Source organism: Hipposideros armiger, unplaced genomic scaffold, assembly GCF_001890085.2.
Source record: "Hipposideros armiger isolate ML-2016 unplaced genomic scaffold, ASM189008v1 scaffold_198, whole genome shotgun sequence".
Lineage (NCBI taxonomy): Eukaryota > Metazoa > Chordata > Mammalia > Chiroptera > Hipposideridae > Hipposideros > Hipposideros armiger.
The window spans coordinates 1,721,586-1,745,742 of record NW_017731548.1 but is presented as its reverse complement, the minus strand read 5'-3'; the positions used below and the strand labels follow the sequence as shown (position 1 = coordinate 1,745,742).

The 24,157-nt window shown below is 34.4% G+C and overlaps 1 protein-coding gene across 1 annotated transcript in view; it reads left to right on the top strand.

Moving 5' to 3' along the window:
- NBEA (neurobeachin) overlaps positions 1-24,157 on the top strand; it is a 707,336-nt gene that overhangs the window by 587,488 nt on the left and 95,691 nt on the right. Inside the window, exons 43-44 of the mRNA XM_019653151.1 lie at positions 4,177-4,292; positions 15,455-15,567. Coding sequence (XP_019508696.1) covers positions 4,177-4,292; positions 15,455-15,567 — 229 coding nt within the window. The remainder of the gene's footprint in view (positions 1-4,176; positions 4,293-15,454; positions 15,568-24,157) is intronic.

Sequence of the window (24,157 nt, the reverse complement as noted above, 5' to 3'; positions counted from 1 at the left end):
TCCTACCTGAACAAAGCAAGGCGTCTGTTGGCAAGGGAGAGATACCAGCTTTGGGTAGACAGGCAGCAGTGTTTTCCACATACATCATTATGTCCCTGGGAATTATTTCAGAGCACTGCATGGATGGAACAGAGCATGAATCTCTGTCTATCTTCCCTTAAGTGGGATACAGACATTTAAAAGACAGGGACTGTGTCTTATTTATCTGTTAATCTGCAGGACCTAGCATAGTGCCTAATTGCAGAGGTGCTTTTTAAGTGCTACTCAGCTGGAATTACCTTGCATGGCAGTGTATCTATTCTCTTTAAGCTCACAGTGTAAGAGCAATTTCCTGACATGTATGTACATGCTCAGGAGATTTTTCTAGTAGACTGACAAGATTAAATTAAGACATTAGTCGATAATGAAATACTTATATAAAATACAGGTCAAAGGAAAAAATGCATTTAGTCTATTAAAAAAAGAAAAAATGAAGTTAGTTTTGCAAGACTTGTTCTTGTTGAATCTAAGCTGACTCCTGGTAATCACTACTTCCTTTCCCAACTGCTTACAGACTGTTTGTTTAATCATCAATTCAAGAATTTTTTCCGGGAATTGACATTAAGAACTCACAAATTGGTCTAACATTTTCCTTTTTAAAAATAATCTGCCTTCTGGCATCTTTCTCAGTGACCATGGTTCATCAAAGATTACCAGTAGAGGTTTCTCAATGACATGTGTGATTTCCTTCAAAACTCTTGGGCTTGTCTGTACCTGAATTCATTGAAAACAACCAGAAGCTCCTTTACTATCTTTCTTACCTACTATGAATATCATTTCCTCTTAAACCACATTCAATCTCTCTTTGACTTTTGGAAAATCATTATTCTTGATAGAAAACTGGGAACGAAGTAGGTGTTCAGTAAATTTTTTTCTACCGTTACTTCATACAACCATTTTATCTTAAAATACTTTTTCATTGTTTTTGGTTTCCCTACCAAAGACTCAACTCATTCTTAGTTTCTGAATAATCTTTTTAGAAGTTCGGTTTTGTATAGCAGATGGGGGTTGAAGGAACACTGCATCTTGGTTTAGACCTGTTACGTACATGCTGAATAACAGTAACAGAGCCGGTACTTAGTAGGAACTCACTACATACTAGTTAAACAGATGCACAGCACTAAGTAAGAAGAACGCCACTCTCATCTGCTATAACATGAGGGCAGTGTCTTTATAGAGATGCCTTGAGATCATAAAGTGAAGGCAGTTTGGAAGCTGTAAACATATATACACTAAACACATATATGCATGCATACACACACAGATATGGATAGGTAGGCAGGTAAGTGGGTAGGTGATTAGGTAAATAAATATACACACATACTTTCATAAACTTATGTCTGTAAGATCTTATGACACTAAGCAAATTGTCCAAGGATAGGATGATGTCTGGCTCCTACAATGAGAAGCCCTCCAGGCTGAGTGTATCTTGGTAGAACCACTAAGGGTATTCTTGGCTTTTCTTCCTTGACATTGAACTTTGTCAGTTTAAGCAGAGTTTATCAAACACTAGGAAACGTACTGTAAAAAGCTAAACCCATGAAAGACTATAAACAAACAAAAAAATGATCAAATTCAAAGGCAGGTATACTGCAAGAAGAATTAACTTCATAAACCATTTAGGCTACTTCTTGGGCAAACGCACCAAAGAGATCGCTTTAGAGATCAGATTGTTGCTTAATGAACAAAGATTTAGAACAAAGGGAAATTTTCACATTTTCTTCTTCATATGACTGAGTTATTTAATTTTTGAGGATCACATCTCATGTCAGCCATCTTTTCTGTTAGGGTAGATGACCAGTAATTCAAATCATTCCGTGTGCACTTAGTGAGACCCCATTATGCCAAGCACTGCTAAATGCTAAGGATACAACAGTAAGTAAAATACAGTTCAGTCCCTCTAGGTGAGTTTATAAGGAGAAAGATAGAAACAATAAACAGGAAAAATGGATCATTTTCCTGAACTCAAAAATAATCCTTTTTTCTAAATTCATTTCCTATGCCCACATTTTCCTTCACTATTACATGCTCTAAGAATGACATGATAACTTTCTCCCAGGATTCCTTTTATTTTCACCTATTAGGGTTTGTTTACACCAGTCAGGTTTTGTTTGGTTTTTGGTTTTGGGGGTGTTTTTGGTGATAACAATTATTTTCAGACCAGCAATTTTCTTCTTAAATTGTCTAGGTTCAAAATTGCTTTTAGCAGACTGAGCATACTGCAGGTAAGCATTTTAGTGAGATGAGTAAGAATATGATTACGATAGTAACACAATGCAAATTGGAGTAAGCATATGGTTAGAATAGTAGCACAATGAAAATTGGGCTAAGCATAGTTTAATCATTAGTTGATAATTCAGAAAACATTGTAGCGTGTTGCCATGACAAAGTAAGAATCAGGGCAAAAGTTTACAATATAAAGTAGTTATGTGAGTGGAAGTGGACCTGGGAAAATTTTGAATGTTGATGCCACTATGAATCAAAATGTAGACACCCTTTAGGTACCCCTATTGAAAATCATATTATAAATTAATTGAAAAATGTGCCAAATTATAGAATTAAAATATGAAATACATATACCATGTACCATTGTAATTAAGTGAATCATTAGACACATGGTTCTTTTGGAGTCAATAGGCCCTAATCTTTACTATATATAGCTAGGAAATTTCTTCAAAAATATTAATATGTAACCAGGCTACTACAATTTATTAAGTTAATATTTTAAACATTGAGTTACACGTAACTATTCTTAAAATTCTTAATTCGTATTTGCATTTGAGATAACGAATTCCTTCCCATCCTTCTCTCCCTCCTTTCCTATAACTGATGTATATTTAGCTCCTACTATTATGATACAACGCCTATGAAGCTCCCACATGAACAGAAATATTTGATAATAATGCATGAATGACAAAAATAGTCTGAAGTCCACAGTTCCCAAACTGAGCACCGAGTCACAGTGAACATGAAGGGGATTTGGTATTTTTTAGGGAAACACAGCCCCATCTGTCACCCACCACACAAATTCGTAGGCCAAGGTAGTTCTAAGTTTCAACAGTGCGTTCAGCATTGAGTTCTCAACATTTCAGCCCTATGAAACTGGTTTTGGGGGGTCACTGTGGTGAAAACAAAAAACAAGTGCTGCATGAAAATTAATGGGGAACAGGAAATACAGATGGTAGCATCAGATAGGATTCCAGTTTTAAGAAGCTGTGCAGTGCCCAACAGGTGCACACATCCCTTTAGTAAGTAATTGTAGTTATTAAAGAAGGAAATAAAAATATGAATGTTATATTTTCAAACATCTATGCTGTTAAGACTTAAGCATTTCTTAAGCTATTTAGACGTAACTACTTAATAAACAGAACTGTTAGGGGTTTCTCTTGGGCTGGGGGCGCCATGAAAAAATTCCTGAGACAGTAAGGGAGGCATGAATTGAAAGAATTTGGGAACCTCTGTCTTAAGTGGTGATCATTTTAGAAACTCATTACTTTTACAAATACAGCCAGCTTTCATTTTTTAGATAAACGCATTGAACCTCCAAAAGTTCATAATGTATACAAATTATCCTGATTTACTCCCTGACGCTTTTCCTATATCTCTTCCTCTGAATTCATACATGTTCAAAGTTCCCAGTTGTTTGTTTATTGCATCATAAGAAGTATATGTATTGTATGGGTAGAGGCTGTGCACGGTTGCACACTGTGTGTGGAGGTAGATGTAAAATGTTTATTTCCACTGCTGTTATATAAAGTTTAAGTCAAATACTTATAGCTGGTACCTACCTACCTATCTAGCTTCTTAGCATGGAGTACTTTTGCTGTATTCTTTAAAAGCTACTTTGGCTTATTTTGAGTATAGTTTCACCTTTTTTGTTCTTGTTAACTAATAAAATACCCATTTGTAGCCATATTATTCAAATAGGTGTTTTCATATTGGTTTATCCTGAGTAACTAAATATCTTCACTATAATAGAATATTCAACATTGCTACTATCTACAATGAAACTAAGAAGGATAAACCATAGATTATTTTTAATTGAATGATCTCAAACCAGTATATTAGTTAATATTAAATTTTTTAAACTCATCAGTTAAAAGAGACTACATTCGTTATGGTTTGCTTAATTGCTAGGAGGATATCCCTGGCCACCCCTCGACAACTTTATAAATCTTCCAACATGACTCAACGTTGGCAAAGAAGGGAAATTTCAAACTTCGAATATTTGATGTTTCTGAATACTATAGCAGGTAAGACGTCTCATTCTTTACTCTTATCATGTGTTTATGTTCATCAAAATCAAGGGTAATGTGACTTGATAGAATACGCTTTCCTCTTCGGAATTCAAATACAGCATTAGACTAAATATTGAAGTACTCACGTTAAATGTTATCAGAAACTGTACAAGCTAGTCCCGAGGTTTTCGATGCATTTATTGTTGAAGAGGCTTTTCCTTGCACTCCTTCTGCCATTTTCTTTGCTGACAGCTTTGTCTGAAGGTTTATTAGAGTCAACAAACCATTGCCAGAGAGTGTCTGGAAATAATAATGGGAAAATGTAATTTCACTACTTTGTCATTCTCAGCAATAGCAGCCAGACAGAAGAATAACAACGGGATTCTGCCTAGTACAGATGTCACCTGGATTATAGCATGATTGGGTTACAGCAATTTTTCCTTAAAATCTTCAAATAAAAATATAAAATCAGATTACATTTCTAAATGATGAGTAACTGCCGTCGTCCTCGGCAGTACCATGCTTGTAAATTAAAGGAAGCAGTGGCCTGTTTTTCTGCTGAATCAGTGGTTGTCAGTGGTTAAACATGCCTGTGAGATTTAAGTACCTCTTTTTTTTATCCCAAGTTAAGCTCCAAAAGCTCTTATTCATGTTGAATTACAGAGTTTACTTTTGTAAATCAGGTGCTACAAAAATTTTTTTTACAATCAGATGAATTTAAAATAAGTACATAAATACATATGCTTATTTATTATTATTATTATTATTATTATTATTCTGTTATGAAGGACTGCTCTGAACTATGAATTTAGAGCCATGTTCTCTGAATCATTGCTTGGAAAGGATTACTGTGTAATATTATTCCTTGTCATATATGTGTGAATATGGATGCTATAGGTATACATTAAATATGGATGACAGATATGTATTAAATAGGCAAAATAACTCAATTTGTCAAAAAAAGGTATAAAAAAGTTGTTTGAAATGTTTTTGCATTTTAATCATTTAATACATATTATAATGTGTTTGCTAGCAGGATACTAGCGGTACAACCAGAGAACTATTTTATTACACATTAAATTTTACTATTTATCTTATATACACATCTCCATTGTATACATATATTTTCTATATCTTCATGATATTTTGTATATATATATTTATATATCACGATACATAGTGTATTATATGTATCTTACACCTATTTACTAATTCAAAGATACTATTTAATTAGCAGATATTAATCACATATTAGACAGAACTTAAATAGCTAGTATAAAACTTAGTTTCATTAGCATACTTAAGTAAACAATATGAAGTAGTAAAAAGAGCATAAGTTCCAGGCCAAAGGGAAGTGGGATAGAATCTCAGACCTGACAATTTTTGTGTAGCAGAACATAGGTGCAGTTTCAAGATTTTACTCTATCTTGCACTTCTAACCTTTCAGTAGCCATGTTTAATATGTTGCTATCTGTTGTAATAACTGATATGTTTGGTCTCATAGCATCTGGTTTTATACTATTTTTTTTAATGTTTTCTTGCTCTTCATGTTATTTTGTTTTTCTTTGGTCATATAATAAATTTTTGCCCTTTTTTCTGGTGACTTAGAATGTAGATATCTTGTTATTAATTCTGCTAGAGGTATGTTTAAATTTTTTAAAACCCTATAAAATAGATCTTACTTTTGAACTCAAAAATGAACCAACAACTCAATTTATTCCTCATTCATTGCTTATTTTTTTGTCAATATAATTGACTCCCCAGAATCTATATTGTTATTACACTCTTATTTTGAGGGATTCATATATTTTTGCATAAAAGAAGGACTTCAGACTATGAAAATTTTCTTCTTGTTAATACAGCATATTATTTTCAGCTACATGGATCTTTACCTGATTTTCGGGATAATGTTCTCTTTACGCTGCCCTGCAGTATGTTTCCATATTCCCTGTTATGTTTGTTGTTGTTGTCTATTCCTGAGAGAGCTATTAAGATTCATTACCTACCATGTGTCATAGATGGTCATGTGGTTTTCTTCCTTGGCTGTGCTAGCAATGTGGCGCTGTTGACTGTAAATCTGGAGGCCAGGGCTATCTACCTCACTTTCCACTCAGTTTCCAGTCGAGCTGGCATGTATGTTAAACACTCCTGCTATGCTAAGATAGGATTCTCTCTAGCACTTTGGATGGAATGGTATCTAGTTCATTATTTTAAAGAACTCTTCTAGATTCCATCCCTTCCCACTGCATTTTCCTGGTGACAGGTCTATTTCCCACAGTATGTCACAGTACCACCCCAAACCACTACCCACTTCATGCCTGTTGCTTCCTGAGAGTTTCTTTCTTGTCTAGCTCTAGAAAGATTGCAGTCTGAATAGAGATAGCATGATTCCTTTTAAAGCTGCAACTGAGCAGTATAGACTTTTTTCTGGTCGGGACAGTCTTTGGGTTTCTGAGCCAGACCATGCAGAGCATAAGGGGAATATACGTGTCTTTCTACCTTGCTCTAAATCATTGGGTCTTTTTTATTTGATGACATAAAGAATGTATAAGCCACTGGATTTGTTTTTTTAAAGAATATATTGGGTATTTCCTTTACAGTGATTCTAACTAAATATTAAAACCTGTCTATTATAGACAGTGGAATATAAAAAAGTATAAAATAAAGATAAGAATTCAGAACACTTACAACTAGATGGGTAAATAAAATATACATAAATAAGAGAACATTTTAAGACAGCTGATATTAAATACTGAATAAATGCCGTAAATCGTGAATGCTGCAAGAGCTAAGCATAATGGAGGAATTTTAAAATTGTGTTTGGGGAGGGCAAAACTTTACAGATTTCTATCAGTTGGATATGTGTGATGTGTTCAGTCGACATGAGTATCATATCTTGGCTGAAGCAAAGAATAATAGGAGATAATATTGGAACTGTAAGTAAGAACCACATTGTAAAGGGTGTGATCTTAGACTTTCAGGAATCAGCATCATTTTGGAGTAAAAAGGATTGCAATAAGGAGTTTTAGGAAAATTAAACTGATAACTATGTATGGAATGAATAAGAAATGAGATCACATAAAGTTAGGGAGAGCTGTTGGGAGACTGACAAGACTCTAGGTATGAAGTCAGTCTGTACATCCTTTTAGTAAGTAGTTACTGAACACACACTCTATTTGGCACTGACACTACAGAGGAAAGTAAAGTGTGTTTTCCGCCTTTCAAGAGATCATAGTATACTCAGGAAAGCATACATGTACACCAGAAATTCTAGTAAAAAGTGATAATTATTATAATGGGAGCATATACAGAGTTATTTGGAGTCACAGGTTTTGAAGGCATTACTTATAGCCAAGAGATCAAGTAAAGCTTCTTATGAGCAACACTGAAATTGGAAATTGTAATATGAGTAAGAATTCACTAGAAAGTAAGCAGAGGGCATTCCAAGCAAAAACAAAATGTGGGATGAAGAGCTGGATTAGAGTAGTGGCAACAATGTGGCAGAGAGAGAGAGAGAGAGAGAGAGAGAGAGAGAGAGAGAGAGAGAGAGAGAGAGAAGGATGAAGAGGAAAGAAGGGAGGAAGAGAGAGGGATGGAGGGAGAGAGAGAAGGAGAGAGGGAGAAGGGGAGGGAGAGAGAGAAGGAGAAAGAAGTAAATGACTCTATATAGTATGTCATTATACAAAAAGTAGATGTCACTTTAATATGCTCAAGTTGAATGTTTGGCAAAATGTCCCCTACCTGCAGTCTCAATATCCTCTGAAGACTTGTTAGAGATGTAAATTCTCAGACTCCTCAAACCTCCTGAATCAGAAACTCTGGGAGTGGGACCCAGACATCTGCATTTTAGCAAGCCTTCTAGATGGTTCTGATATATAAAGTTTGAGTACCTTTTCTCTAACCATTTAAGATCTAATTACCAGGACAGTATTTGCATATAAAACATTTAGAACATACAAGAAAGCATGCAAGTAAGTGCCATTAACTGTAACAAAAGCCTAGAGAATTAGGGGGAGATAGCCTAGTCAAGGAAAGCCTCATGGAAAAGATGGACTTGAACACTTAAAAGATTTTGTCATGTATAGATGATTTTCCACACCAAATGAACCTTTATACAGAAGTAGACTGACAGTTGGAAGAAGTTAGGATCATAAATATCTTAAGGTGCTGTCGCTGGGTATGATCCTGCTAATTCCTTCCTTGCAGTCATCCTGCAGTTTTTAGTAGGGATGCAATTTGTACTGAGCACCAGCATTGAAGATTTGCATGATGGTTTTAGAGAAGAGAAGGATCACTGAAGCCAAGGTGGACTTGTTAAGGAAGTAATTAGAATTGCCTTTTTCCTGATTTGTGGAAAATACTATGTATCTTTTCATCTCTTATTGGAACAATTTTCAGCGTTCTCTAAGGATCCTAGAATAAAGGGCAATATAACGATGTTAAATTGTACCAATATCACTTTTATTAACATGGGTTCTACTAAGTAAGCATGCTGTTACATACATGGTTTTAAGGATACAGTCATTGTTCAGTAAATACTTATTTCTGTCAACTAATTGAAAGGTAAGATTTATGATTTATTGAGAGCCTGTTACTATTTGTATTGACAAATTTCCTGGGTAACCCAAAGCCAGGAAATTGTTGGTTTGTATCTTATCATAGTTTTTCTTAAACATCTTTAATTATTCCTAATATCAAGATTCATAAAAAATAATATTTTTATTATTTCTTTTTAAAACATTTCTTTAACATTAATGTCAATATTCAGAAAAAATAGTAAATAATTGTTAACATTTATTGAGCAATTTATGGTGTTCTAAATATAATTCTAAGTGCTTCATGTGTATTTACTCATTTAATCCCAACAGTAACCCAGGAGTTGAATTCTATTCTTATCCCCATTTCACATATGAGGTAATAAGGTAGAGAAGTTAAATAACTTGCCCAAGTCACAGAGCTGACCAATGATGAGGCCAGGATTCTAATGTAGACAGTTTGGCTCTAGAGCTTCGCTCAATCACTATACCATACTGCCTCAGGATCCTCACGGTGCCGCTCAATGTCCCCTCTAGTCATCAGCTTTAATCTATTCACTGCCTTAAAAACCTAAGAAATGAATCATTTTAAACAATTTCATCAAACTGAACTTTTGAAGTTCATTTACTTTGTGACTTTTTTGATACTAGAAGTAGGCCCGGATTTGTCACCTATAATGTAGAAACTCATGTAGAACCTGTCTTCAACTAGACCTCAGATCCAGAGAAAGACACTGAGACAGAGATTTGCCTGCAGGGAGTTTATTGGAGAGGATGGGCTCACATCTGTGGGGGGTGTAAAGAAAGTAGAACTGCGCATAAGAGAAACCCCAAGGTAGTTGCAGCAAAGGTCTCAGCAGATTCCACTGGGAGCCAGGAGATGGGATGACACTTCAGAGTTGTCTTGCCTGAGGCAAGCGGACCTGGCCTTCGTACCTCCACTCTGCAGTGATTGGTGGAGATGGGACCTTGGGAGCATGGTCTCTCTTCTAATGATGGTGACTCCTGGAGAGGGACTTGGCTGAGCATCACCAGCCCTGACACTGGCAATGTGGTGGCCACCAGCCTAACATCCAGGATACTGGTGACTGCCACAGTCACCAAAAGGCCTTGCTAAAACACAGATCACTGGTCCCTGTCCCCAGAGGCTTGGGACAGAGCTCAAGAATTTGCATTTCCAAGAAGACTCCAGGTAATGCTGATGCCCCTGTCCAGGGTCCACACTTGGAGAACCACTGCGCTACAACTGTATTCTTTAAAAGACATATCTAATGATAACTGTGTTATCTTCTATAGCACTAAATTTTCTATAACATTTTCTATATCACACGTGTGTCCTTAGCATTTTACATCTATATCACATCTTTCCAATGAGATTATGAAGTCACTAAGAAAAATAAGTTTTGCTCAGTAAATACCCAGTAGTTGAACTGAATTAATATTTATGCTTTGTTAAGTGTTTGCATGCTTGTGTGATGTGTTATTTGAATTCACTAGAATGGCTGGATGAGGGATTCTTTAAATTTCCTGGATTAAAGCAAAGAGTTACAGAATTAGAATCTGATTGAGAAGCTGAAACAATCTTTTCTGGCTTCACATTTTAAAAAATATAGGTCAATGTGACTTAATAAATTGGCATTTTCTATTGAAAGACTATTTACTCTCTTACACTCTCAGATTTATCTCCTGTCTCTAAACTATTATTTTACCCTGAAATACAAAGTACATTTTATGACCCATTCCTTGTTCTCAATTTTTTGAGGTCTGTCATATTTGGCCAATTTTGCTTTTCTCCTTTTTAGATGCTTTTAAAAATAAGACTCTATAAAGCAAAAGGCAGCAGTGTCTGAGTATTAATGCATTATTAGATTTTTTAGACCTTCACGTGATACGTGCATATATTCATAATTACATAGAAATAAACACACATTTTACTATGTGTATGTAAATTTTATATAGTTTACATAGCAAAAGAGCTTTGTCAAATGTTCAGAAAACATATTGTTTTTAAAAATGCCTAAAACCCTTAAGTGTTTTCATGGCCTTTATTTTATTCTATTTATAAATTTAATAATTACTCATTATAGAAAATTGGAAATTTGGAGAATTATAATTAAAAAAATTAAAATCACCAATAAGCTTAGCCATAAATATACGAGTTAACATTTTGCTGATTTTCCTCTTTTTCTTTTTCTATGTGTAGCAGCATATCATTGGGAACCTGCTACACACACACTATCAAATCCTACCTTTCTATTTCATTAATTAAATATTCTTTGAATGCGTGATTTTTAAAACTGCATGAAAGCCTAACTTAGGGCTGTGGTGTAATTTATTTAACTATTTTGTAACACTTATGGATTTTTTTTTAATTTTCAAAGAGCATTAAGTTTTGCAAGATTATATAGGTGAATTTTAATGCTGCTTAGAGTCCAACAAAAAATGTGATTTCAACCTCTAATTCCTGGAGTTGACCTGATTTCTGTTCATTGTGTCCTGAAAGATACAACCTATGGCTCATTTTATACCTTATTAGATAATCCTATGAACAAGATGTTAAAATCTGGCATTCTTGCATTTAAAAAAAAAAACAGCAGAGTGATTGCTAACATAGCTTTGTGTAAATGAGCCTGTTAGATTTGAGAATTTCTCTGAACAGTTTTTGAGTTGTTTTTCATATGATCAGCTAATGAATTCAGCAGAACTTCCCCAACCCCTACCTTTTTCTCCTGTTTAGCATTTTCCACTTTTTTTACTCTGTGATGTACAAGCCCTCCCTGGTTAATTATGTATATATTTAGCTACTGCATGTGTTGGGCTTATTATTGTCATCTAATTAGATGTAACTTGAACTGCTTGCTTCTAGAAAAATCATTAAAAATTCTTTCCTAATGACCTAGAGATGACAAAATGTCTGTAAAGTGTGAAGAAGTAGACAAGCACAGGAACATCGCTCTTAAAGAGTGTTAATCCAGATGCTGCAATCATCTAATTAAACAATATTTTGCTGTCATTAACATTTTCACCAAGGAATTGCAGTTATAATTTTTTTGTCAGCTGTCTCTAGATCACTTTACCTTCAAAACTAAGGTGCCATATAAAAACATTAAATTGGATGGTTTAATTAAAAAGTTTTTTTTTAAGTGAAGAAACGTATCTAGTATTTCTGAGATCTCATTTACTGTGCTTCACTTTTATTGTTTGAGTAGATTAGTGTCATAGGCTTGCAATATTTAATATTCATCATCGAAGATAAAACCTTATGAGCGTAGTTCATTAAAAAAATCTGCACTTACTACTGCTGGAAAAGAAAAAAAACCTACCAATTACAGCAAAAGGTTATTTCCTAAATTTCAATTATCATAAAAAAATTTAAAAGCGAACAATTGATAAATAAGTACCTGCAAGTGCCAGAATCTAACAGGTAATACTTTGGAAGTATTTCACTTTTTTGGTTAATTTAGTAAATGGTATTTGTTTCCATTTCACAAAGGTGCTCAGCAAAATAAAGTGATTATGGTAAATCATGGGTAAAACTTATGAATGCAAAGTCCGAGATACCATTTAATCATTCTTTTTCGCCCATGTGATTTTAAATACATAGTGCATTTTTAATTCAAATCAAAAATGTATATTGACTGTCCATGTTACAAGGCTTTTGGGGGGAATTTTTATTTGAAAAAGGTTTTAATGTAACTGTGTAACTACATTCATTTGTTAAGTATATCGTATCTATTAGAATTAAAAAGGTGCTATAAGCTTGAGTAATTTAAAAATTACTGAATTTTCCTTAGCATTTATTTTCAAAGAACCTTCCAAAGGTTATTAAAACTGAATTATTATATTTTTCTCTAATTCACTTTTAATAACCTTTGGAAGTTTCTTTGGAAATAAATGCTAAGAAAACTAATTTTAAAAAGCATTAATCTCAATATATATACATATATATAATCATATATATAATACATCATATATATTTAATATATGATATATATAATACATCAATTGCCAATCACTTTGACTATTGGCATAAATCAGTTTGTATTGAATTTTAAAGATGATGCTTTCTTTTCTGCATGTTTTTTTAAAATACCATTATATCTTTTCCTATATTAGAAAATCATTTCTATTAGAAGGCTAGTATATTCAAATATGATCTCTATTTTTATGCTATTTGTATTTATAGGATACATTTAAGTACTGAGCTCATGTAAATTGGCTTTTTATGTATTTTATTTTGACATTTTCATTAGTATATAAAACTTCAAAAAAATTGAAAACAATTATGGTATCTAATTTTCAGCTATTCACTGATTTATATAAGTAATATAAACATATGTTGTATAAACAATATCACCAGTTAATCTATAAACATATATATTAGGAGACATATTTTTCATTAAAATCTACGGGTTTTTAAGTAGAATGCTAATGCAGAAGATGGTGGAGTGTTAAGTTGCCATGAGCCCAGTTAGAATCCCAGAAATAACTCTGCCTAGCCAGTCTGGCCTCTGTAAATACACATGTTTAGGAAAAGCACTGAGAGCAGCCCATTGTCCTAGGGTAACATATATATGAGCTATCACTAATAAGTTTAAAATTTGAAAATTTTACACTTTGTATTTTACAATGATACTGCTTCAGCAGAGTGTTTTCACATACAAAAGACTGTAACAACGGTTCCAAAATCTTGTTTATTCTCATTAGTATTATTCTCCACAATAGACTTATAAACATAAAACAGGTGCATCCATTGGCTGAGCTGTCTAGCTGCAGACATTTCCTTCACGTTTACTGTGCATGTTCAGTGCCGTTCTCACATATATATTTTCTGCCTTCACATAGTCCTCATCCTCCAAAGAGACTATCCTGCAGCTGTCCTTCTTTACTTGGCTTATGCTTGTTCATCTTTTGAATTTTGGCTCATTTTTATCCATTTTTATCACATTGTATTCATTCCTTTAACAAATATTTATTGGGTAAGCAGTATGTGCCAATACACAGAGATTACACACACACACACACACACCTACATTCACGAGTTTACAGACTAGTGGAGAGGCACACAAGTTGGCAGTGATGCGTACTAGCTGTAACACATGTCTGTGTGAACGCTGTGGTGGGAGAACAAAGGGGAAACCCTAACCTTACTCTCACCTCATTCCAGGAAATGCAATTTCCTGCTTTCTATCAGTTACCTAAATATATAATATGCACCCATATAAATTTACACATTTAAAACAATATGTAGCTTTGTTGTCAAATGCAGAGATTAATATACTAAACAGTCACCCAATAAATGTTTACTAAATGAATTAAATGATTTGATGTTTATAATCATTAGCAGATGTAGTTCTTCCTCAGATTGTGACTTGTTTTTCCTATTTCATGGTCACCTTTACCAGTTGCTGTAAGAGTGGGTATCACTTAACGTCAACTCTTGATGATGAACAAGATAATGTAGGCATATCTGTGTTATTGTTATGCTGTATGTGGTGTGTGCACCAAGGCATACTAGATGAAATTCATATCGCTAAATACAAGGGAAATAGCCATTTTGTATGAATTTGAATAGAAATTTAGAAAGTTACCCATGATTGGGTCGTAACACATTTTTACAAAATATAATCTTACCCAACAAAAGTTTTCTTCAGATCCTGTTTTTTTTAATACCGATTCTCTTAATTTCATCCAATTATGTGTTATTTCAGTATCAGTTTATCAGGGTGAGCCAGTGCTGTGCTCTCTCTCCCCGAACTGCCCACATTCCCACTGTACTTCAGTATCCCACCTGAAATACTTAAGTTATTCTATAAAACAAACAAACAAAAAACACAAAACCCAGCCAATTAGGATCAACCTAAGATCCAGCAGCTCTTCACTAAAGTGAAATAACACAATACAAAAAGAATGTTCATGAACTAAAAAGAGTGAAAACAATGTTTATGATACCTGGCTCTGTACTTTTTCATACTGGCTTCAGAGTACTTCTGTTAACTTGCAAATTTTCTACATCAATTCTTGATGTAACCTCAATATAGCATTCTGTATACTGGCAGTATAATTTCTAGATATATACTCATTATAGTAGACTACCATCACATAACCTGCAGGTATGCAGATCAGCAGGGTGACCTCCTCCACGATCGCGTTCAGGGTCCCTGACCAGCAAGGCTCTGCTTCCAGGGTGGCAGCATTATCTTCGTCATAGCATCAGAAGAGAGATGGAGCATGGAGGCACCCGTGTGGCAAGCTGTAGTGGGCCAAGCCAGAAAATGTCACATGTTACCTCTGCTCACGTTCTGTAGATTAGAACTAATTCCCATGGCCGTGGCTACTTGTAAAGGAGGCTGAGAAATGTGGTGTAGCCCAGGAAGGAGAGAAATCAGTTATGACAAACAGCTAGCAGTCTTTACCACAAGCTTATACTGTAAAAAATAATGGTAGTTACGCATTAATTAATATTAAGTGAATTCACTTGAAACACATTGTTATGAGTGCTTTTGATTAAACAAATACATAGTTCAATGAACAATGTATTTTGTTCTGAAATTCAATAGTTGCCTTATCTATTATAAGAACAGGGATAATTTCATAAGCAATTGGTGTATATAGATTATCATTTCTATTTTTCTTTACTAGGACGGACGTATAATGACCTGAACCAGTACCCCGTGTTTCCATGGGTATTAACAAACTATGAATCAGAAGAATTGGACTTGACTCTTCCAGGAAACTTCAGGGATCTATCAAAGGTAACTTTTAACTATATAGAAGACGATTTTCTCCATAAGGCTATATTCTAAAAGCATTTCTACCCAAGTGTGTGTGTGTGTGTGTGTATAAAATTAATGTTTGTATGAAAGTAAACCTGGTTTTCATCTCCTTTTTTAGTCAGCGTCTAAATCTCATCAATTCTTTACATAGGAATTAAGCGACAAGATAAATTAGTACTAATATAGGCAAAATGAAATGGATATTTGAGAAAGAGAAGATGTAGGGCAAGATTGCTCAGATATCCTGGGTTTTAAAGACCCAGGTAAGAAACCTGAAAATAGTACAAAACATAATAGCAACTCATTTCTGTGATATATCTCTTAGGTGATAAGACACATTATCTTGACCAAAACACACACACACACACACACACACACACACACACACACACACACGTTGTAGGGGAGCTTAATAGTGCAAAGAAGTAGGGCACAATAATTTATCAAGGGTCTGGTAAAATATAAGAGAGAAGACTTGTCTCCAAACTGGGAAGAATAAAATACATAATGGGGGATAAGAATAAAAAGCAAATTTGGAGTTAGCTCACCTCATTTGTCTAGAGAAACCTTATGTGGGATACTAAACTCTGAAGTACAGTGAAGAACTAGGAACTAAGCCTGAAAAGCTTCTCTATAGGCTAGGATAACCTCAGAGCCAGGCCCTAAAGTTTCTGTACTTTAGTCATATTAAGCCTCTGCCCATTCACTCCAAATTTCACTTTTCTGTCACGTTGGTTGTCTGGCTTAGCATTCCACAGTAGGTTAAATGGCTTATGTGTGTATACAGTAATACCTTGGTTTGCGAGGATAATTCATTCTGGAAGCAAACTACAGTAAAACCTTGGATTGCGAGTAACTTGGTTTGCGAGCATTCTGCCAGACAAGCAAACATTTCTAATATATTTTAACATAGTAAACGAGTGATTTCTTGCATTATGAGTACTTTGTTTCCAGAACGAATTATGCTCGCAAACCAAGGTATTACTGTACTTGTATTGCAAGACATCACTCATTTACCATGTTAAAATGTATTAGAAATGTTTGCTCGTCTTGCGGAACACTCACAAACCAAGTTAATCGCAACCAAGGTTTTACTATATTTGGTTCTGGTGGGGGAAGGGTTGAGGAGCTCCTGGACAAACGGAGAACCAGCTCCATGAGTCAGGAAAATATGCATTGCAACCATTCTAAAATGAATCCCACAGATTGTTTTGAACTCGGCACACTCTCTCTTGCCTCTTTTCTTGCCTTTGAAAACTAGATCTACCTAAGTTGAAGTTCTGTGTTCCACTACTTAGTAGCTATGGGAGCTGAAACCACTTTCTCTTAGCCTCAGGTTTCCCATATGAGAATAACAATACTATCATACGTCATGCAGTTGTAAAGATCAAATGATGCGTGCATTAAAAGAAGGTAGCATAGTACTTGACACATGAAGGCACTTCATGAATATTAGCTATTATTATTACACATGGAGTATTTCTTAGCCTGTTTGTGAAGCCTGCATACTAATTTTTACATATCCTTATTTGTCATTCACTCTCTAGTGCTTCTATTTATTGGAATCTCTTATGAAATATCAGTTGCCAGCTCATTGCTAATTTCAGTTATAATATTATAGGTAGTAAAGGGACCTAAGCGATCAGTTAGCCAACATTTTCCTGAGAGTCACACAGCTGATTAAAAAAATACACAAGCAATTGAATTCCACTTTGGCTGCAAATACAGTAATTTTTCCAGTGCAGTTGAACTGAACAAAAATCTTTATTTGCCACGTGCAAGTAATTTTTCAGATTCCGGGAGATAGAAACATTGTAACTCACGAAATCTGTCCTCCAAGAACAAATCTAGTTATAGATTATTTGAATAATAAAATCATTTTCTGCAAAATTAAATAATAAGGTACTATATTATATAAAGAGAACAATATGAGAGGCAATAAACAGTGGTTAGGACAAAGGACTCTGGAGCTAGACTACCTGGGTTCAAGTCCTAATTCTGCCATTTACTAGCTTTGGGTCTTAGACAAGGTTATTGAATTTCTCTTTGCCTCAGTTTCTTCACCTGTGTAATGGGGAAAATAATAATAGGGTTGTTGTGAAGATTTGATGGTTAAGAAGTGAAAGGACTTGATTTGCTATTATGTTTTGTACTATTTGCAGATTTCTTACCTGAGTCTTTAAAACCCAGGATATCTGATCAATCTCACCCTACATCTTCTCTTTCCCAAATATCCATTTCATTTTGCCTGTATTAGTACTAATTTATCTTGTCGCTTAATTCCTATGCTAAGAATTGATGAGATTTAGACGCTGACTACAAAAGGAGATGACAACCAGGTTTACTTTCATACAAACATTAATTTTTGTATGTGCCTGGCACATCAGCTTTAGCTAATACTGAATATATGAAGATAACGTACTAAATCATTGATATAGGCCATGTACTTTGGGTTGTCTTTCAAATAGTGATGATGAATATATGTCGTTACTTCCATATTGGAATTAAAATGTTTGAATGATAGGCATTTTTGACATGACTTTCCAGGGTTGAGGTGTAACTTCTGGGTGTAAAACAAAACCAAACTAACTCATCAATGTGAGGATTAAAACTGTCAGACCCATTCTTTAAACAAAACCTCATCTGCATGTGTTTTATTTACCATTCATTGAATGACCATTGTGTAACAGGTACTATGAAACTCATATATAATAAAAATTTAAAGGTAAGTTTTCAATACATGATAGTAAAACCTCATAACCTGACCACTACTGTGGCTATTTTAGATTATTTTTACAACTGAAAAGGACATCCTTTTTCTTTGAAATCAACGGGGATATCATGGTAAAAGGAAGCTTATAGACCAAGGTGCCTTCCTTTCCTCCATTTATTTATTCATTCTTCCAATAATTCAGTCAACAAATACTTATCAGACACTCACTATATGTCAAGCGCTGTACTGGGTGACAGGGTTTACAGGAGATACTAAAACAGATGTAGTCACAGCCTTCTTAAAAAGAGGTCAGTCCACAGCTGAGATGAAAACCCAGATAGTTACAGAAGTCTGTGAGGCCAGCATCTATGGCAATAGGTTTAATGGGGACTGTACCAAATTAGAGAGTGCATGTTCAACTACTCTAAGATGTTAGACTCAAATGTACTTGAAACACTATCTTAACCAAAGAAAATGTAGCCCTCATTATGATTAATATGGATTATAGAAGATATGTGGTATAATATTTGCTAATAATTATAGATTTTTAGTCTATGCACGACAGATGAGATAAATGGGGAAGTCACTGTTTCTAAAGTAGCTGGAATATGTAAATATTCTTCAAGTTTTTAAAGCTTATTATTTGTATTTCTTTTGGCGTAACTTCTCCCTTTGTGACTCACATGTGCTCCGCTAATTTTATGGAGTGCTGAATAGGAAGGAGAGGTAAACAGACTGAGCCTGCATAAATTAGGCAACTTGAATACTAGCTGTACTTTAAGGCAGCATGGCGTCCTTCATGCTGAGAACATTTGAACCCATGAGTGCTTAAAAGATAGATAGCTTTTTTCTTCCAATTCTACCATGTTCCATGCTTTAGCAATTTGTTCTTTATATTCTGTCAGACTAACATGATAGGAAAATGTTAGCAAATTAAAGCCTCTTGATATGTTAATAAATTACTCTTGCATTGTTCCCATGCTTCATTGAATTTCTTAATAGGAACTTCTTACAAATGGGCTAGAAACCCAAGACTATCCTGTATAAAAATCATTAATAAACAAGATTTTAATGTATGAAAATATATCATACTATATGCCTAATGGGAAAATTACATTTTAAGTATAATAATATAATTGGTTGGGAAAACTACTAATGATGCAATTTTTTTTTTTTAGTGAAGAGATGACCACTAAGAAGCACATGCAATTCTTATACTTATAATTAATACTGCAAAAGAAAATTTCAATAGAGAGTTTGTTACTCTTTAAAAGATCAGGGAAGAATTGGAATATTTTAATGATATTATTAACCAGGAGCATTCTAAAGGGCCTCTAACAAGAGAAGTTGTTCCTAAGCAATGATTAGGATCCACATAATAACTCCTAGCAGTCATAGTTCTAGAATATGTTTCAGTAAACAACAAATGATTTTTATATTCTTTACTGTATGAAAAAATTAAGATGCTATGAAATGAAGAATCCTAAAAATTTGAATTTTTTTCTTTTTTTATACTTCCACATAACTCTGGCTTCATAAAATTCTATATTGTATCAGATAGGAGTTTTGAATGACAGCTTCAGACAACCCAGCTCAAATTAGCTTGAATAATAAATCAGTGCTACTGGTTTTTATTGGTTCTTATAACTGAAAAAAATCAGAGGAAAGTTTTGTTTGCAGTAAGATTTTCTCCAGTGATGCAGACAGTGCCACCAAGGACCTGGTTCTTTCCATGGGTCTGCTCCCCCTTGCCCACTGTGGGCCTCACACTCACCCTCTACTGGACTGCCTCTAGTAGCTGCAAGCACTCCCTTTATTAGCAAAAGGGTTGTAACAGTTCCAGACCTCACATCATACTACCCAGAGAAAGAGAGAGCATCTTACCAAGTAGCTCTCATGGAAGACAGAAGAAACTTTTCTTTCGCAGGAATCCCAGAAAATGTCTCCATGTGTGTCATTGCTGCTGCCTAAGAGGATGGAATATGTTAATTAGAAATGGATAGCCACTCATTTCCCATGGATGGAGCTAGTGATAGTGTCAGGATCACACAAGACCCCTGTCTTAGAATGCTGGGGTGAGAGCTGGCCAGAGGACATTTGGATTCCTGTTCCTGAAAGAAAGTGAATTGGTGATCAGCAAACAACTCTCTATTATATAAAGTGTCAAATGCAATGTATCTGAGACGTTCTTCTTTATGATTTCTATAATCTAAAGAATAGCAAATAAATTTCAGTTTTGTATACTATATAGCTACTACATAAAAGGAGTTTTGCAAGGTGGTGCTAGGAGGACTTGAAAGTATAGTCCTGACTCTCAAGGAATATTAATTGGTTATGAGGGTTAAAAAAAACCAATAGACAGTAGGTTTCATATTACATACATACAATTATATATGACCATTAAACAGAGTCAGAGATCAATTTACCGTAATGCTAATGAAGCTTAAGCTTCAAAACCCCCGTTTCAGGGGTTTCTTCTTATACCATGTTCCTAAATTTATGTTCATTTTTTAAAGAGCCCCCTTTTACAAATTGCGTCTTACCAAACCTGAATCCACTCTCAGTGCAAAGGAAGGAGCTATCTCTAGAGTAGGCCTGGATGGCTTCATGGAAGAAGCAAATGAGAAGGGTGCATAAGGGTTTTAAACATCTAGGTGCACCTAGATATATTTCTTTCCATATCCTATCTGATCTAGGTCCATAATTCAACTTTTATATGCATATCTTACTTAGCAAAAAACATTCTAACAATATTGATGAAACAATGGTTGTCTATTTCATTTGTAAACAGAATTTAATATGTAACAAAAGCACATTGAAAAAACAACAATATTTCTATAAGAATATGCAGACAAAAACCAAAAATGAGAAACAAAGTAAGTAAAAATAACGTCTTTGTACCAGACATACTTTCCCTGGGGCTTTAGTATTATGGATAGGATAATGATAAGAGCTGGAGATGACTTTCTTGCCTTGCCAAGGTCATACTACAGCCAATTCTATAGCACTAAGGTAACATTTACACAGGAAGTTGAATCATTGAGGGATGGAATATGTTAATTGGAGATGAGATAAGCCAATCATTTACCATGGTTGTAGCTAGAGGTAGAGTCAGGATCACACAAGACCCCTGTTCTCTTTACTGGATGCTAGGAAAGGTTAATTCTAGAATTATCAAACCTTTCAGTTTTATTTTCTTTGCATCAGTATTAAAATTGAGAGCTAGAAAAAAAACTGAGAGGTTTACGCCCTCTCAATGGAACATTGAAAGAATGTAGGCTTTGTTCAAATGTAGCTCTGACACGTTTTGTACTGTCTTAGGCATGTTTCCTAAGCTCTCTGAACTCATTTCCTCATCTTTAAAATGAACACAATAGTATTTACATAAGAGAGTTGTGAAAGAATGAAATGCACTAATGTAGGTAATGCACCTAGTGTAATGCCTGGCACACAAGTGACATTCAGTGACCGGTAGCTACAAAGCCAACTTCCATATTTCTCAGCTGAAGGTTCACTGTCTTTGGTATGTTAAAAACCTAGTAAAATATTAATTTGATTTAATTTTGTCCTCATAAAATAAATACCTTTTAATAAAATGTATCATTTTTTCATGCAATAAATGTTTTTCATCTCTTTGATATGTCAAACTATCAAAATGTTAAATATCAAAATACTGAAGTGAAATTCTTTTATGAAACTTGAGATGCACATTTATTTAGAATGAAATATTTTATTATGTTTATAATATTCTTACTCTTTTCTTAGGCCACGTAACTGAACAGTTAAAGAGCACAGCAGCTTGAAAGTTCTTTAGCAGTAAAATTTATTAAACCCTTTTATTTGATTAGACATCACAGGTTCAAGTTTTATTTATTACATGTACAGGTTAGAGATTATGTTTATTGTTTGACATGATGGACAGCAAATGAAACAACCTGTCATTGACTTATATTTTCAATATTCAACCAACAGTTGGTGTGAAAATATTTTCCCCCAATTTATACAGATTTTTCTTATGGAGATGTGACCTTGAGGTAAAATTTATCTTCAAACATGATAGATGCTAGTTCTTTAGTTATTTACATATACTCATATGAACTTTACTCTGAAATTACAGTGATTACATGACTCTGACAGGAAGCACACCCTCTGGTCATTAAAGTATAAATGGAATTTTCCTACTTACCAGTCAATGCCCTGTGATACGTGAAATAGTTTCATCACAAAGCCAAATCCTGCTGATATTGACGTGAGCATAAAACATCACACACCCACCCATTCATTGAGTGGAAAAAAATATGTTTTGTTAACACAGGAGTTGTTGACTGACAGATGATGATAAGCATAACCATTTTCCCAAATTATTATGCTACTTATAAAAAGGAAGTGATAATGGCTTGAGGCTTCAAAATGTGATAATGCAAATGGATGCACTGAAGTGTGAATAGTCTTCAACAGTCCACCCTTGATATTGCCAAATGTCTATACAACACATAGACAAGAGTTTACATTGTTAGGAGGGGGATGCTCAATTCAGAAATATGGTACAAATTTCTACAGTTATTTTTTTTTTCATTGTAACTACCTAAAATGAAATTAGTTTTATTTACTGTAGTACATAATCTACCTAATGCTTAACCTTTAACAACAAAACATGAAGAATGGACAAAACTAAGTGTATTAGTAGCTGATGGTGATGATATAAAACTTATTAGAAGATAAAAACATGAACATGTAAATTTAATTATATACCATCTGCCCAAAAATCCTACTGCCAAATTTGAATGTTTTTCTAAATATATGTTGAATGTTGCCTTAACATATAACCTAATTTGGAAATTGTTTTTGTTAAGCATGTTTATGTTGCAATATTGAAAGAAAAGTACTATTTTAAGACAAGGTATTGATTGGCAGTATTTAGATACTGTTTTAATTTCATGGAGTAATCCAAGCTGAGGGCATAGCTTGAAAGGGGAAAAATGCAAAAGAGCACAAATTTTTAAATTCATTTATTTAAAATAATAATTTTATTCATTCACTTATTCTTTCATTATACATTCATTAATTGCACACCTACTCTGTGCCAGGCACTGGAGGTAAAAAGACAGTAAGAATTTGTTCATACCCTTAAAAGTTTACAGTCATTTTTAGTTTATCCAGTGGCATACTATGCTCTTTTCCTTCTAACTGAAAGGAAGGAAAACCCAAGAAAAGTACAGACAAGGAAACAAGTTGATTCACAAACACTGTGGTAACCAGAAATAGTGACATGTTTTTCTGTTTGCTTTTATCTCCACTGTTGCTTGTTGGGGACAAATAATAGGGTGGCAGGGAGCTTTAGGGATTCACATAGAACTCCCAAACCTACCCTGTGCTCTGTCTGCTATTCAAAGTGTCTCTTAGCCTCTTTCTTGTTCCTCCCCTTTTAGGCTAAATCATCCTACCCTTTCTGAAAGAGAAGTGGAAGGGAAGAAAATAGCAGAGCCTGTGCTGCTCTGAAAAATGTAATCTGGTAAAGAAGGAACTGGAATTAACAGGAGCACTTGTCTAGCTTGTGTGCTTAGGAGAACGCTACCCATAGAAAGGAAAAGGGAGGCTGCCCCGTGCACTTTTATCAGACCTGCCACACGTCACGTCTAAGGTGTAGTGTCATGATGGTGAAACTAGGCCAATGGCAGTTTCCTTTAACCTCTCTTTCCAGCTGAAACAGAATATTAAATAGAAGTGATGATGAAACTAATTTATAGGCTCATCATTACCATACTACTTTAAGCTTTTAGAACTGACACATGAACATGTAAGACACTCTACTTATACCTCCACTGATTTTTATGTAAAAATGGTGACTTTTCACTT